The 17,500-nt window shown below is 40.2% G+C and overlaps 3 protein-coding genes across 3 annotated transcripts; 2 read left to right on the forward strand and 1 right to left on the reverse strand.

Annotated features, from left to right (window-relative positions):
• Positions 1 to 291: 291 nt before the first annotated feature.
• Positions 292 to 1,364, reverse strand: LOC6565711 (follicle cell protein 3C-1). The gene is made up of 3 exons (XM_032739003.2): positions 1,334 to 1,364; positions 604 to 1,262; positions 292 to 539 (listed from the first exon to the last, which is right to left on the reverse strand). Exons 1-3 carry the CDS (start codon positions 1,335 to 1,337, stop codon positions 354 to 356), a joined length of 849 nt encoding a protein of 282 aa, XP_032594894.2. The 5' UTR covers positions 1,338 to 1,364; the 3' UTR covers positions 292 to 353.
• A 2,353-nt stretch (positions 1,365 to 3,717) lies between these two features.
• On the forward strand, positions 3,718 to 4,431 carry LOC6565712 (thioredoxin domain-containing protein 17). The gene is made up of 2 exons (XM_001992284.2): positions 3,718 to 4,021; positions 4,092 to 4,431. Exons 1-2 carry the CDS (start codon positions 3,877 to 3,879, stop codon positions 4,364 to 4,366), a joined length of 420 nt encoding a protein of 139 aa, XP_001992320.1. The 5' UTR covers positions 3,718 to 3,876; the 3' UTR covers positions 4,367 to 4,431.
• Positions 4,432 to 9,171: 4,740 nt separating this feature from the next.
• LOC122322854 (mRNA 3'-end-processing protein RNA14-like) lies at positions 9,172 to 12,306 on the forward strand. Its single transcript, XM_043216285.1, has 3 exons — positions 9,172 to 9,493; positions 11,837 to 11,973; positions 12,265 to 12,306. The coding sequence occupies exons 1-2, from the start codon at positions 9,197 to 9,199 to the stop codon at positions 11,855 to 11,857; spliced, it is 318 nt and encodes a 105-aa protein (XP_043072220.1). The 5' UTR covers positions 9,172 to 9,196; the 3' UTR covers positions 11,858 to 11,973; positions 12,265 to 12,306.
• The last annotated feature ends 5,194 nt before the right edge of the window (positions 12,307 to 17,500 follow it).

Here is a 17,500-nt window from a genome sequence, read left to right on the forward strand (position 1 = left end):
AAAGAAGAGAGTGACCTTATTCGTAAAATACCAAATGAGACATTTTGGTATATTTTATGTGTTCTTATAATGGCATCCCCCTTTTTTGTTGGTACAACTTCAATATGCCAAATCGATTGGTTTGTAGGTTGAACACACACAAACATATAAATTGAATTTTCTTGCGCGCCGAGTTCCTTCCTATCGATTGCTATTGACTTAAATAAAATACCTAATAAATACTGGCTATCGATAGGCAGACCGCTGTTAAGGGGCTGTTATTAAGATACGCATCAATGTTGTGCTGTGTATTTTTATATTTATTTCGTGATCAAAATTGGCCAAAAATATGCAAACGTTAGACACTTTGGCGATTAGCCCAGCAATGGACAACGATAGGGGACACCCTCCCGGCAGCAATACTCGCGCCCCGCCTGCAGATTCGTGTTCACCCACTGGTTGTGGCAGTTCTTGATGAACAAATACGCCCGCTCCTTGTGACAATTGTGTCCCAGCGTCGAGCACACAATATTCGCCGAGTTGGGCAAATGCTGTACAATCTGCAAGCAAACAAAAAAGGAGATCAATGAGCACAATTTATTTATCGCCTGTCCTGCAACTCACCGCCTCCAGGCACTTGGTCTGGCACTGTTTGCGTCCGATGGCATTGCACGGATACATGCGATCCATTTCGCTGTGGATGAGCGGCGTCTCCGGCAGACCGTTCTGTATCTGCGAGGAGAGGAAGACGCCACAGGTGCATGGCACCTGCCCCTGTGCTTGTGCTGCATTCGCATTCGTTGGCATCGGCGGCGATGGCAATGTGTTGTCCAAGCTCGATGGCGTTGTTGTTGTTGTGCTGCTGGTGGAGGTGGTGCTGCTGGTGGTGGTGGTGCTGCTGCTGCTGCTGCTGCTGCTGCTGCTGCTGCTATTATTGTCCGCCTCCTGCGCCAAGGTGCTGCTGGCTATGCTTGTCGTAGCTATGTCCGCTGGCTTCATGCTGGATGTTGTCCGCGGCGTGGTATTTATAATAAACTCCACTGGCCAATCCGTCATGTCAGTTGTGGTGCTGGGAGTACTGGTGGTGGTGGTGGTGGTGGTGCTGCTGCTGCTGCTGCTTGAACGCAGCTTGAGGCGCCTCTCCTTGGCGGCATAGGCTGCTTTGCCAAAGAGTGGCTTCTTGTAGGCAATCTTGCTGGCATTGGCATTGGCCACAAGTTGCTCGCAGGCAACAAGTGCCATCAAAAGCACTAGGATCAGACTCAAGTTCATTTGCTGGCAAGCTGCAATTATGCAATTATATAGACACATATAGCTAAGACTGTGCAGATAAATAAGGTGGATCTTAGCTTACCCATCTTTGTGTTCGTTCAACTGCGGATCTCTTTCTGTTTGCCAATTTGTTGAGTGTTGCGCATTATATGCAACATTTTCGACAACGTCGGCACTTTACGACTCTGACCCCCAACATTAAATGCATTTCCATGGAGTTCAAGTTCATCGGCGCTTTCTTCGATATACAGTGTCTCGCAGTTCAACTGGAACAGCGCCTAGCAAAATATTTAAAGTGCTATAACTTTTAAACCAAACAATAAACGCAAAATGTTTAAATGCCAATTTGTTTTATGTTATATCACGTTTGAAAAGGAAGCTTCAGTTTTTATTAAAATATTAAATAATTAACTAAAATTAGTCAAAACTTAAAACTTATCCAAAATACATGTCAAAGTTTTATTGGAACAGTCTTAGAAAAGTAACTTATTAGGCGTATAAAAACTTAAATAAGGATCTTAATGCTTAGTATGATACCCCTTAGCCTTACAAACCTCCCTTAACCTATTATTCATGGAAGATACCAGCTTCCGGGTGGTTTCTGGACTGAGTTTGCTCCACTCATCCAGCAGAGCATTCTTGAGATCGGATCTGTGATTCCGGATGTTATTTTCGAGCAGAGCCCACAAATTTTAAATAACATTTAAGTCTGGAGACTGGGCCTGTCGAATTATCATGTGGGGGCAGTTCCAGATATGCCAGGACTGTACTAATCCGGACTTATGCTTGGCTTTTGTCCTGGTCGTTGTCGTGGTAGATCTGGAAAGTACGTCGGATTCCTAGCTTCTTGGCACTTTGGAGTAAATTTTCCTTTAATATATTGAAATACACACTCTTGTCCATTGTTGTTTCAAAAAACACAAAATTTCCGACGCCGGCTTCCGAGATAGATGCCCATACCATAACACTTCCTCCGTCGTGCTTGACTGTTGCCTTTAGGATTTTGGGACTCAGCTCAGTATTGGACTGTCGCCACACATAATTTTGTCCGTCTGAGCCAAAAATGTTTAATTTGGGCTCATCTTCAAATATGAATGTGTTCCAGAACTCCAAATCCTTGTCCAAGTGGGTTTTCACGAATGCCATCCTAGTCCCTTTATTTTTTGCGCTTATAAAGGGCTTATTCCGTGGTACTCGGGCATTAAAGTCATGGTTGCGCAGAACCCGGCGCACAGTTTCCACACTACACTTTTGCCCCATTTCGTCCTCCATCTGTGGAGTCAGTTTTGGAGCCGATAGCTTGGCGTTTTCCCTTATTTTCCTGATGATCCTCCGCTCCTCCTGTTCGGTGAAAATCTTGTTTGGTGCCTTTCTGCCCTTGTCCTCTATCCGATTTTCGTCGACGAAGCGCCGAATGATATTGAATATAGTTGTGGTACTCAGATTTACCATTTTAGCTATTTGGCGATATGAATATCCAATCCTGAAGTGTTCCAGGATCAGTTTCCGTTGTTCAATGGTAGTCCGTTTGCCCATAGTCCTTGTTGGCTGGTTGCACTCGAGATGCAGGATATAACTAATCTGACTACGAAGGATTGGTCTATTTATACCAAAAATAATCAACCTGACGTAAAAAATCTGGGTTTTATGGCACCCAGGTGTCCATAACGCCATTGTTCCACATAATATGTGACCACAAATTAAGGTACTTTTTTACATAACCCGACCTAGCCGGTGGGAAAACCCCAGTTTATGGGGGTCATATAGTCATTTAGGTAGTCAATATATGTACCTGCCATAGTTCTTTGGAATTTTTGAAAAATATTGAATAATTTGTTTATGGCAGGCAATTAACTTTTTTGCTAGGCGCTGTTCCAGTTGAACTGCGAGACACTGTATGTATATATGTAACTGTATCTGCAGAGTTATGTTTTATGTTTATTTATATGTGGGTCAGGGATTTAAATAAAAGCTGCGTTTGACTTGCGTTGCATTCTCGAGTTTCATTTCTTCCACTGATAAACTATATCTTTGTGTACTTGAGCAAAAGCACATCAAAAATATATATTCTATATATATAAATATTTTAATTCAAAACTCAACAAATATGTCTTATTAAAATGTTTCAAAAATATATTTAATCCATTGAACCTGGTGGATTTATTCACATATAATACAAAATATGCATAAATAAAATAACTACCTATATTACTTAATACATTATTGCATAAATGTTTGAGTAAAAGGCTTCTTTATTTGTTCGATTGACTATTTTTAGTCCCCTTTTAATTTAAAATCTGAAATAGAAAAGAAATTCACAATTTTTACCGCGCAATGTTTGCTCAGCACGCTGCCAACCCTTTTTAATGACACTCAATAAATCGTTTGCAAAAAAATACTCACAAATATTCTTTGCACAGGTTGACAGCACTCTGTTAGCCGTGTTATTCTGTGTGTGGCCAGATGTCGCAGAACAATAAAATTGCCGGTTTGTTTTTGTTGATCAGCGAACCAATTTGTGTGGGCGATAACAAAACTAGGTTGTAAACCGTCAATTATCAAAGCTTATCAAATCGGCCCACGAACTTATCGTACAATAATCGCACACTCGCCACAAGCAACAAGATGCCGCAATACATGCCGATACAGGGCTACAAGCAGCTGGAGGATGCACTGAAAGTGCACGCGAAACCCAATTGCCTTATTTATATCTATTTCTTTGGCGAGAAGGACAGCAATGGCCAAAGCTGGTGTCCCGATTGCGTAGCCGGTGAGTGCAAATACACACATATAAATAAATAGCAAATATATTCAAATATATTAAATTTGATTGTGCACAGTTGAGGAGACCGTAAATACCGCATTTCGTGAATATTCGCATCAGAATTCGTTGATTTTCACCGTCGACGTTGGCAATCGGCTGGCATGGAAAGATACCGTTGACAACAAGTTCCGTCAGCCTCCATATTCCTTGGTGGAGATACCCACGCTCATTCGCTGGCAGGGCGCGGAACGTTTGGCCGGCGCCCAGCTGAAGAAGGACGATTTGTTGCGGCTCTTTTTCGATGAGGCCAAAACGCAGAGCGCCACAGATAAAACCGTTTTATGCCAATAACTCAATAAGTTATTCTTTTTCTTTTCTGTTTTTCTTTTCTGTTGTGATTAAATGTTTTTCAAATTCAATTTTATTTATACGAAGTGTAGCTCGTGTCACGACACGCGCTCAACTCTATTTGAGAGAGACAGAGCGAGAGCGAGAGAGAGAGAGAGCGAGTGCGTAACGGTTGAGTTGGGCTCAATAGCTCAACTTTCGACTCAACTCATTTGTTTGAGACTCGACTCACATTTTGGGTGTTTGGGGCGGGGGGTGTGGTGGGGAAGGGCTCATTTTGCAAGCAGCAGCAGTAGCAGCAAAGGCAGCGCCAACAGCAGCAGCAGCAGCAGATATTGCCAGCGAGCTTTGGCAGCCGCAACCTGGCGGCTTTAGCAACGTCGTCGGCGTTTTATTAGCACGCACGTCGTCGGGCAGGACGAATCGTATGGCGCGTCGTCAACAGCAGCACCAACAGCAGCAGCAGCAGCAGCAGCAGCTCCATCACCAGCCGCCGCCGCAGCAGCAGCAACGGTAAACATTAAAACGCTTGCTGCTCGGTTTTTTTTTTTTTTGGTTCCATTTCGTTTCGTTTCGTTTTGTACGCGACGCGTTCGTTCTGTTTACATGCTTACCGTTAACGTTACATGTTACCGTTACCGTTATATTATCGCAGCATTGTTGCTTCACGTTCGCCCCGCCGTCAGCCGCAGCGCGTCTCATCCCGTGCGTGTCTGTGCGTGTGTGCGTGTGTTTCTCGCTCGACAAACAAATAATGTGCATAAAAAAAACAAGCAACAGCCATTAAATATTAGCCAAATCAAATGTAGGTAACAAAGCTACAATCGCTCACACACACACACACACACACACACACACACACATACATACCCCCCACAGATAGAAGCCGCGAGGGTGGTTGAGGCTAGGGGTGGGGTTGGGGTTGGGAAGTCGGCTGTTGCGGTTAGTTTTTGGTAAACCGTAAACCCTTTTTAAAGCCGGCAGTGAGTCCGCATCCCTGATGAACTCCACCTGCTTACATTAACCCTGCCCAGCCAGTAGGCGGAAGTAATTGCCCCGTTTGGTTTTGGGCGCTGTATTGATTTAAAATAAATAAATAAATAAATAACTGTTGCGCTTTGGCCAACTGTTCCAAGACCACTCCCTGCGCTCCGTCTTAGTTTTCATTGTTTGATATATATTTATATATATGTATGTTTATACATATATATATATTTTTTTATCAATGTGTGTTTGTGTATTTTGTTTTTTTCAATGAAAACGCTCGTTCATTTGGCGGCGTGGTGCTAATAGAAGATGTGCATGGTAAAAAACAAATAAACAATATATAATCACAGTTGGAAGCACAACCAAAAATCATGACAAACTCGAGTTGGCCTTGGATATCATTACGAGCAACTGAACGAGTACTGCCGGGTGTAGAAGCATATATATATATATATATATTCTCAAGAAAATCACAAAAAGTGGACAGTATTGATTGCAAAGTCACGAATAAAAAAAGCTTTGCTTGTTAATTTTAACTGGAACAGAGAACTTTCAACTTGGTCAACAAATCTTGAAAATAACTTTAAGAAGCCAAATGAATATATATTAGATTATATCATTATCCGTTGAAAGTCGAAGTTTGGATTGTGTGAACTGGCAGCACTGCTCATGGTAATCATGGTCATATTTAAAATAAAGAACAGTTTAAGCAGTGAAGGATCCAATTCCAATTGAGCGTGTACCTAAAAAAAAAGTTGGTTTTTTTAAAATATGTAAGTCTTCTGCCACAACAGGTATATGTGTCCTTGATCAGGCTCAAGATCCAACAAAGACACAGACACATAGATACTCCTAAGTATCGGGATCGACCATTATCATGTTCCATTCCGAGGTTTTTTTTCCGATACGATCTTTTCGGGACAAATAATATGATAATTAGTTTCGGTATTTGAGTATTAAAAAATTTTGAATTCTGATTTTTAATTTCAATCAGTGAATAGTCAAAACATTCCTTTTTTGTTTTTGATCATATTTGAAATGCATTCGAATCGCATAGTTTCATCTGACACACTTTCAAGTTGATAATGTTATCGAAAAATGTATTTGAAAGTTCTGAAGCAAGCTGTAACTTCAATTAGCTAATGAGTGTGAGTGCGAGTGTGAGTATGAATGCCCATGAGTGTACTCATGTACTCAAACAGCATTCTCATTTCATATTCAATTATGCGTTGAGATACAGTATCTTTCGATTTTTGATGGGCATTTCATGTGTGTGTGTCTTTGTATGTAAATCTGTTAGTTATCGAATCACCTTGATGTTGTGTCTTGGCCAACAATTTTCACCCCTTCCACACACCACACACACACACACACACACACACACACATAATAGTTCGACTTGCTGTCAACATTGCTGTCGCATTCCAATTCTTAGCCCCTGACATCTTTTTGGCTCATTTAGAAAATTATAAAATCGAAAATATAAAACGAAATCTATTCGCTTGCCATTTTTATTTTCTTTAGTTGTTTTGTGTGCGATTGTCGTTGTCGTTGTTGTTTTTATTATTTTTGTTGTTGCTTTCTTCAATTTATTTATTAATTTATATTTTTTCGCAGTCGCAGTTTGTCAATTAAAAACTAAAAATTCTTAATGAGCCCACGTAACAGGCCGGACAGGCAATGGACTTGGAATAGGGTTAGTTGTCATATGACAAAAGGGTGATGGTGATGCAGACGTAGGCGGGTCGGGGCGGTATAGCTGCTATATGTGTGTCCCATGTGTGTGGCGGGGGCAGCACTCAATGCGCCAAAATCAGCGAAATGTCATTAAAGTGCTAATAAAAATTTGAAAAGCGAAGAATAAATTAAATTAAAGATTTCAAAAATAGCGCACACATTGTGCATATACAGATGATGATGGGTTACTTATAGGCACCGACTGAACTGAAACCACACGACACACACTCATACACACACACACACGCACACACACAGACACAGAAGCGCGTGTATCTGCAGCAGGTGTGGGTGTATCTAATACACATGTATCTGTGTATCTATGGCCCGAGTAGCTGTGAGCTTTTGTATATTTTTTGTTATTTAATTGACGCATTTAGTTCACAACGACAACAGAATATTTAGTGCATATATCATCAATATATGCCCACTGTGTGTGTGTGTGTGTGTGTATCGCATATAACTAACGACTACTGGGAATGCAAATCAAAAATTCACAACTAATTGATGAACGCTGCCCAAAATAAGCAAACAGCGAGCAGATTATGAATTTGCATGCGATAATCAGCATTATTATTATAACTATTATTATTATTATTATTATTATTATTGCCATTCATATTACTATTATTATTATTATTATTGCTGTTTGTTCCCCTTCCAGCGAGATCTTTCAATCAATGTGTGCGGCATGCGACTTTCTTTTCAATCAACGCCTAATCAAAATATCTTTCAAAACTAATAAAGATTTCGCACAAATTTCACACATTTCTGTAGCATTTCGCGAACTCATTTTAAATCTCTGTTTGTTAGTAATTTGTGATTGGTAAAATAAATAAACAGCTATTATAATATAGATGTAAAAACAATTATTCAAATAGAAATTGTAAAATTTCTAACATTTCTCAAAAATTTAATATAGTCGAATCAGGCTTAAACTTCTTCTCCTGTAACAATAATTTATTGACTGCAACAAGAGGCACACACGATTAAACGACGTTGTTATTAACAATTTATCTTTAATGTAGTATTACAATTTCTAAAAACTCTTTACATATATTTACAAGGATAAGGATCAACTGTGTATATCGTTTAATTTACAAACAATGAAGTTTGAGCATGGAGCGTAGCAGAGTCGATCGGGTAGACTCCAACTTCAAACTATCCACAGTCAAAACTAAACCGATTCTTGATTTGATATCTTCAAAAATAAATATTATCATTATTGCAACATGTTGTTCTGTTTCCAGTTCTGTTACCTAACGTGTATAGGTGTATCTATCTGGAGTATTAATGCTTTTCTTTCTACATAATTCTTTACCGTAAACAAATGCTAAATTTCGGTTCCAATTTCGATTCAGTTTCCATCGGTTTACCGTGTGAGATTTGACGCTCTGTTTATGATGGGTTCAGACTCGGGTTTAGGGTATCTAAAAATCGGGTATCTAAATATCATTTTAGTTCAACTTGTGGATCGAGTTTGCCCAGTGGAAGTGTGTTGACGTGTTTACATTGATCCCATAATGAAACATGATAAGTTGAACAATATCATCTTAGCACTAATCTAGCACTTACGATTAGGAAGGGCCTTGGCCATCAATCAACCAATCATTAATCAGTCAATCAGCTGGAATTTATTTGTACAGATGGCAGAAGATATTTTTTGTAGTATGACAAAAATGTAAAGCAACAAAAAGGGGGAAAAGAAATCGAACTTTTTATTTATTTATTTATTTATTTCCTGAAAATCTTTATTGTTAGCAACTAGTTGATAACTCATAACCGATTGGGGATATGAGGGACTGGGTCAGTTGCCGTTGATATCGCTAACCGGGAGAAGGCCATTGCGCTATCACAGCTGTAGAACTTTGCGCTGACTGCTGCTGCTGCTGCTGCTGCTGCGAGTGCTATCTGATAAGCGCTCCAAGCAGACATGCCAAATGCCGAGCGACAACAACAGCAACAACAAACAAATGCCAACGTCGACGTCGACGTCGACGTAGCTAATGACGACACAAACGGCTCGCGTCCAATTTCGCCAATTGTTTGCAGGAAGGGGTTGTGGCCGGTTGTGGTGTGTGGGGTGTGGGGGTGGTTGCTTCATATGCGATGCGCTATTTGAAAATCGTTAACAACGTCAGCAGCACAGTAGAACACAGCACAGCCAGCAGCAGCGACGTTGACGTCGACGTCGACGTCAACACCGACGCGGACACGGACACCGATGGCGATGCCGTTGCCGACACCGACACCGACACCGACACCGATGCGAACGTAGTAGTTAGCGCAGCGTTATGTTCGCAGTTACAGTTCGCAGTTGAGTTGCGACGGCGACGCAGTTCTCTTCCCACATTGCGATTGGATCGACGACCACCCCGGTTGTGTGGTGCGGTGCGGTGCGGTGTGGTGCGTTCCGGTGCGGTTCGGTTCGGTTTGCTTCGGTTTGTTAGTCCGTCTGTCTGTCTGTCTGTCTGTCCGTCTGTTTGTTTGTTTGTTTGTTTGTTTGTTTGGTTCCGTTGTTCTGTCGACGTCAGCGTTCCTGTTGTTGATGTTGTTGCTGTTGTTGTTATTATTGCTGTGACAACGGCGCTGACAGCGTCGCTGTCGCAGCCGCTTCACTTTGATTGTAATTATAATAACAAACAACAATAGCAACGGCAACAACAGCATGCACGAGCATCGATCAATTTCATTTGCCTATTCCAAAATAAAAAAAAAGATATATAAATATATATATACATATATATTCATATATACAAAAAAGTATAATGTTGTCGATCGCTGCGTGCCGCTGCTGGCTAATAAGCAATGTGCACAGCAACAGTCCACAACAGCAACAACAACAGCAACAACAACCGCAGCAACAACAGCAACAACAACCGCAGCATACTCACACATCCACACACATTATATATATATATATAAACATATATACATATTCGCAAACATTCAAATGCATTCAATATCAGAGCGTGATCAACATCAGCAGCAGCAGCAATAGCAGCAGCAACAATAGCAGCAGCAGCAGCAGCAACAGCAGCAGCAACAGCAGCAGCAACAGATTGATCGCAATCGAGCGACGGCATCTGCGCTACAACAGCAATATTTCAGGGTCGCATCGTTTTCAAGAAAATGGAAAATAATTGCGAAAGGAATGACAAATAGCAGTGATTAGCGTGTAGTCAAAAAAGTGTCAAAAAGAGATACTTTCATTCATTGTAGTTGGCTAGGCAAACTGTTAACTAAATCATTATATTATTTATAAACAGATACCAGAGAAACATCATTGTAAACAAAGCACGGCTGACATCTAATTGGTGTTAATCAGTCGATTCGATTCAATAATTAAGTTGCATTTAACAATATTTACTACAGATAAATACATAAAAATACAATTTGATTAGTCATCATAAAGTTCATATATTGTGCGAAAAGTAAATTATTTCACTAGTTTTTCCTATGGACTCGTGAAAACTATACCTTATTAAGCAGTCAATAAATTGTTTAAAAATTAGTTGCTATTTGAAAATTAAAACTACTGCTTTCAATTCGAAAAATATTCAAACTAGTATTCAAGATGTTTACAAGTAGCTCAGAACTATTTAAGTTATCATTTTTAGTTGGCTTCTTCAATATTTACCATGAATCTCTTCAATGCCAAGATCATAAAAGAATGTTTGCCTATGCTTTGCAGGGCATTCAGGTGTCGAATTAACTGAATCGTCATTCGAATTCGAATCTGAATTCGAATCTCAATACCGAACCGTTGATCGTTTCAATTTGATGCGCTCGATGCTGTCGCTCGACAAATTTGCTGCTCCATGTTGTTTCTGCTCGGTGCGGCACGGCACGGCATGGTTCGGTTCGGATGTGGTTCGGTTTTGGTTCGGTTTTTTGTGTTCGGCACTGTTTTTCATTTGAAATTTGCTTTATTTTGCGTGTGTGATTAAAATCGCGTCCGTCTCTGTGTTCAACACAAAAAACACACACACAAATGTTGCTCTTGTTGTTATTGTTGTTGTTGTGGATTGCTGCTGTTGCTGCTGCTGCTGCTGCTGCTGCTGTTTCTGATTCTGATTCTGTTTTGTGATTGGGCCGGCCGTCTCAATGGGTTTTCTATTTCCAATTCAGTTTCCAATTCGTGCGGTCCGAACCAGACCAGCGGCCAGCTAATTCAGTTCATTTGCCGTCGCGTTCTGCTTCAGCAATTCGTTTGCAGCGATCTCAACTCAACTCAGATCAGATATTATTTGTTTGTTGGCTCAAAGTGTGTACCAAAAACTGAACTTCCTGCATCCCCCACCAACCCCCCCACCCAAACGGCATACCCCACGATCCCTTGCCAACGCTTGAATTATGCTAAAAGGCGTTAAGAAGATTCTCTTTTTAAGTAGTTGTTGATTTCAAAATTACCAAAAAAAAAAACCCCAACAAAAAAAAAAGAGTGCGATCGTTGATTGATTTCAATTACGATTAGCGATTTTCCCCAACTGTGTGTGTGTGTGTGGGTGTGTGTGCGTGTGTGTGTGTGGCTCAGTCAGTGACTGATAAGCGCGCATAATTTACGCTGAGCAAACGCTGATTGAAAAATTCTGTGCACGCAAAAAAAAAAAAGAAAAGAAAGGAAATCAAAGAAAATATATATACATAAATATATATTTATTATTTTGTTGCTGTTCTTGTTGTCATTTTTACTTATTTTTTTTTTTACTGTGTGTTGTGCTAAAAAATAAATACAAATAAAAAAAGAGGCAAAACGTAAAAAAGTAATCACAAATCACTGCGATAAGCGGCTAAAGCGGCAATCGCAGCAACAGCAACAGCCGCAGCAACGGCAGCAGCAGCAATTACGGTAGCAGCGCCGCAGCTGATAAACAACGGCCGAGGTGAGTTAAAGCTTTGAGTTGAACTCAATGCTGAGTTGAGTTGCGTTGAGCTGAGTTGAATTGAGTTGAATTGCGTTGAGTTGAGCGAAATGTGAGGCGCCTGCGCCGCGCTGTAATTCGATGACGTCGCCGTTACAGGAAGGGCTGGCAAAAGCGCAAAATATAAAAAAAAAAACGAGAAAAAAATGGGGCGCAGGGAGCGGCGGCAATTTGAGAGGAGCCCTTTGCAAGAGAACAAATCGAGCACAGCAGCAGAAACAACAACTACAATGACAACTAGTACAACTACAGTTACAGCTACAGCCGCAGCTTAAGCTACACAACCAGCAGCAGCACCAGCACCAGCACCAGCAGCAGCAGCAGACGCAGCAGCAGCACCGAAAACAAACAGCAACAACAAATGCGAAAGCAGAAGCAGCAGTAGCGGCAGCACCGGCAGCGGCAGCGACGTCAACTCTACAAAGCATCCGCGCTGAGAATCAGTGCAGGCAACCGCAGCGTCGTCCTAGGCCATGTGCGGCTAACATTGTTTTGTTGCCTTGACTGCGAGAACAATTTTGAAATAAATTCGTTGAAAAAAGAAAAACCAAAAAAAAAAAAAAAAAACAGTCTCAAGAGAAAAACGGCAAATAAATAAATGCTGGTCAACTGAGAAAAATATTTGATTTGTTTTTTTTTTTTTGTTTTTTGTTCGGTGTTGTTAATATTTTATTTTTTTTTGTTGTGTGTGCGCGTCAAAATGTTGTGAAAAATATTTATAAAGAACGCTGCCTTAAATGATGAGCGCGGGCCAAATGTTAAATGTTAATCAAAAATACAATAATAATAATAATAATAATAATAATAATAAAAAGAAGGAAAATTGCGAAATATAGTAATTAATAAGATATATGTATGTGTGTGTATATGTGCATATATATATATACATACATACATACATCTATAAATACACATATGCAGAAATTTAAATTAAAAATATATCTGAATATATTTCAATTCAAAAAGCGGTGTGCAAAAATTTATGAGAGACCGGCAGGCAACACGCAACACGCAACAACAACAACACTCGTTGTTATTTCAATAATAATGATGATGATGATGATGATGATAAAGTGCAGTAGCAGCAGTGGCACCAGCTGCAGCAGCAGCAGCAGCAGCAGCAGTTAAAAGCGGCTCGTCAGACCAAAAGGTAAGTGACCTCCTTGAACACCAACACCAATATACACTTCAAATAACAACAGCAACAACAGCAACTGCAAGCGACCAACAACAAAAACAACAACGGCCGGCAATTAACGTTTCCGATGTTATTTTTGTTGTTGTTGTTGTTTTTTTTGCCACTCAAGTGGCAAACAAATAATATATTGCATATGCACAGGGGCCGGCAGCTGTTGTTCCTCAGCTCCTCGCTCAGTGAGCAAGAACAGCAACAACAACAACATCAATAGCAAATGTACCGTTTAACAGTAACAAACAGCAGAAGGCAAAAACAGAAATTGTCGGCAAATATTTTATTGAATTTTATTGCTAATGCCGCCTGGCAAGCACTGCGCCTGCGCAAGACAGAGAGAGATAGGGAGAGAGAGCGAGTAAGTGCGTGAGTGAGTGAGTGAGTGAATGAGCGAACGAGCGAGAGAGAGAGAGAGAGAGAGAGAGAGAGAGCGCAAGTGAGCGCCTTGAGCCAAGCTGAGCTCACGAATTTGTCGTCACGTGACACGAGCCGCAGACATGAATTTATTTGTTCACTTTTGCAATGATTTCAAATATGACTTTTTCTCATTGCAATTTAATTGTTTAATGTTCAAGTTCATTTCATTATATTATTATAAAAACAAAACCAAAAAAACTAGCTTACAATGATCTTGTTGGATGTTTGTTACAATTTCATTGATAAATGTTGCATATGAAATGATTGCTTCCGATAGCTTCTCATAACTATTTGAGTTGCTGGCCACAAAGTCACTCAGCCACACATTCTCCCTCTCTCTCTCTCTCTCTATCTCTGGCTCTCTCTTTTATTACCCGAGTTGAGCTGCAAGTTTGAGCATTTTGTGCTGCTTTCGAGTTGAGCGCTTTTTGTGCAGACTTTTCACCGCTGCTGCTGCTGCTGCTGTTGCCGCTTAATCTTTATCAGGCAGCAACCCAAATATTCCAATATACGTTTAAGAACCGTGCTCATCCAGTTACATCAAAATCCACCCGTCCACTCGCATAAGACAGTCACACACACGCACGCACACACACACGCACGCACACAGAAGACAAAGCCCGGCATTTTTTTTTGTGCGCGTCTCTGTTTTCTTTTCCATTCCCTGCCATTCCATTTTTTTTTGTTGTTGTTGTTTGTTTTTTGGTGCTCGTTTGATGGTCGCGTTTTACGATGCCGTTGCCAGTCATTGTCGTTTTGCTTTCCACTTTCGTTCTTGTCTTCGCTGGGCTCGTCTTGTCCTTTTTATGCCAGCCGCTCTTTTGTCTTGAGCAATAACCAAATACCGCTGCTGCTCCTGCCCCCTCCCACCTTTTCTGCTGCCTGCCTGCCTGCCGCCCCCCTTTAATAACAATCGCATATAAAGCGCAGCAGCAGCAACAACAAATTGGCGCCATTAATTGTAATCAACTGAGATAGATACCTGAATGCTTAAGGCCCAAAGTAGAACAGGACACGCTCATGCGTGTGTCTGCCCTTATTTTGGTATAATAATGTTGGATGTTCGTTAGTTGGCATTAAATCACTTGAGCTTGTTAGCTGCGCCATTGCAATTAATGTGAAATTGGCAACACTAATTATACATTCATGATCCAAGCTGTTGATATTAGATAATAATAATTAATAATTAGAGCATTCCATGTTGGAGTTCAGGAACTTAAAAATTTGCCAGGAGATGATATTGCTGAAACGTTTAAGAATGTCACTCATAGAGAGGAATTCACGATTATTCTGGATGATATACTAAGTTGTCTCAGATATGCTAAGAAAGACAGATCAATATATATATATATATATAGTTTTAACAGTTATTAAGTATCACAAATAAATTCTAAGTAGTCTTCTCACACTGAACTGTAGAAAGCAACTTGAACTTTATGCTCTATTAATTTTCACAAATTTTTGGTTTTCGTTTGATTCATGACTTTTTAAAGAAAACTCTGCTATTTGTTTGCGGGAGCATAATTCACACACACACAGACACACACACACACACGCACACCACTATAAAATCTTAACATACAGCTGGCTGGCAGGACAGAAGAAAACACGACAGGAAAGTGGAAAATGTTGCCCAAAAGTTTTTTTCTCTTGCTTTTATTATTTTTATATATATTTTTTTTTGTTTTAACAAAGTTATTATTGCTTTAATTTCGAGAGTCAGTTGAGTTGAGTGCGTGGCAAAGTTTGTTTTAGGGGTCGCCGTGATTTGTCTTCACAGTTTTTACTTTCTTTTCTCGGTTCTTGCTCCTTTTATTTCTACACCCTGAATCCATACAAGTGGCTAAACTGGGTATAATGCTAAAGTATGTAACGGACAGACGCAAGCATCTCCATATACCCTTACAGCATATATGTTCTTGATCAGCATCAGTAGCCACTTCGATATAACCGTATCTCTCTGTCCGTCTGCATGAACAAGTCAATCTCAGAGATTTGAAGAGTTGGAGAATGTAAGTTCCTATTTGCATAGCATCAACTTTATCTCGTGTTATCGATAACTATCGATAAAGGTCAAGCTCTTGGGGATATATCTTTCTAATCAATTAAAAATTGCATTAAGACAACGGAGAAAATCTTTTAGTCATGTTTCACAACATAATTTTCTATATATATGTATATACGAATGTAGGACGTATCTCAACTGTGATTGGCAAAGACTTCTCTTCAGGGTATCTGCTAGTCGAGCGCATTCGACTATAGCGTTCCAACTTGATTTCTTCTTCTTCGTTTCTTATTGCTGTCGTTGTTGTGCTTTAAATTAAAAAGTTGTTGCGTTGTTTGGCACTGGCAAAGTTGCCCATTTTGCATTAGGGTGATAACAACAGTGACAACAACAACAACAACAAGGAAAACTGCACACCAACAACTGCCAACAACCACAACAACATATGTGTCCTGGCGAATCTGTGCAATACTTGATTCCCATCCTTTGGCATTATCTACCACCATCTCGCGTCTCACGCCTCACCCCCGCACCCCGCTCCGTTTTCCCTTTTATTTATGTTGTTGTTGCCCCTCAAGTTTAATATGTTCCCCAAGGGCCTCATTAGTGGCGCCCCCTGCCGGCAGCTGCCACCTAATATAAAACATTTGCTTTGCACTATTTGACGTCGTCGCTTTTGGCCTGATTTTGGTTTCTCTGCTTTTTACTTTCTTTTTCTCCTTCTTCTTCTTCTTCTCCTTCTTCTTCTTCTTCATTTTTGCCACTGATTTTTGTTGTTTGCCACAAGAACAACAACAACAACAACAACAACAAATAGAACGAATAAGAAAACTTGTCAGAATTGAGATTAAGGTTTTACTAACTTTAAGTGGACGGCCTAATGAGCGTTATTATTATTATTATTATGGGTTTTATTCATTCATATAGACACCAAAACACAGAGAAAAAGAGAGAGAGACAGAGAGAGACAGAGAGAGAGAGAGCGAGAGAGAGATAAAGTCGTTTCATTAGTTTGGATATTAAATTATGCGGAAATTGTATCTAGAGATTAAAGGCTAATATAATTTTTATATTGCGAGTAAGTCGACAATTCAATTAAATTAAATTGCAAACTGCGTTAATGTTTTAATTAGGACTTCAAGTTATTTAAGTTGGCTAAATGGAATAGTTAATTCTCTAAGCAAGAAACTGACAAAACTCGTTAAAAGAACGGAAGAACTAAAAATTAAATAATTCAACACCATTTGAATTCTTTTCTTCTTTTGAATGCAACGAGAGCGTGGCATGCAACCACAATGTCTATTTTCTTGCACCGCAATCGATTGGCTACGGATGCTGATGTGCTGTGTATGGTGACTGTTGTTGGCTACCTCTGACCATAACTTGAAATTCTGATATGTTGACAGGAGCTGTTGTCTATATCCAGCATTTGCAGCTTTAAGTCTGCCTCCGTCTTTGGCTTTGACTCGACTTTGAGGTGTGTCTTCTCTTTGAGGATTTTGCTTAGCCGTTGGACTCTATTTGCTCTTTGGGCTCTGCTGGCTCGTTGGGGTATACATCCTTCTTGGACTGATTGCCTTTTAAATGAATTGTTTCTTATTCAATTAAAATCGATATCGATAGTTCGCTTATCGTTGATCGATTGTGCAATTAATATGCTCCGTTGCTGCTATTTGTAAGCCAGGGTGTTAAACTCAAATGCTGAGCTGACTTTTCGAAGAAAATTTAAAAACAACAACAGTCACAACAGAAGCCAACGTTGAGCCAAAGTTTTGCGAGTGGTCTAAAGTAATATTAATGGGCATGGCAGTTCATTGTTTAAATTACCTCCGCCTTCGACTTCGGCGTCTGCCCCAAAATCGCAAATACTGCTC

Source organism: Drosophila grimshawi, unplaced genomic scaffold, assembly GCF_018153295.1.
Source record: "Drosophila grimshawi isolate 15287-2541.00 unplaced genomic scaffold, ASM1815329v1 contig_848, whole genome shotgun sequence".
NCBI lineage: Eukaryota > Metazoa > Arthropoda > Insecta > Diptera > Drosophilidae > Drosophila > Drosophila grimshawi.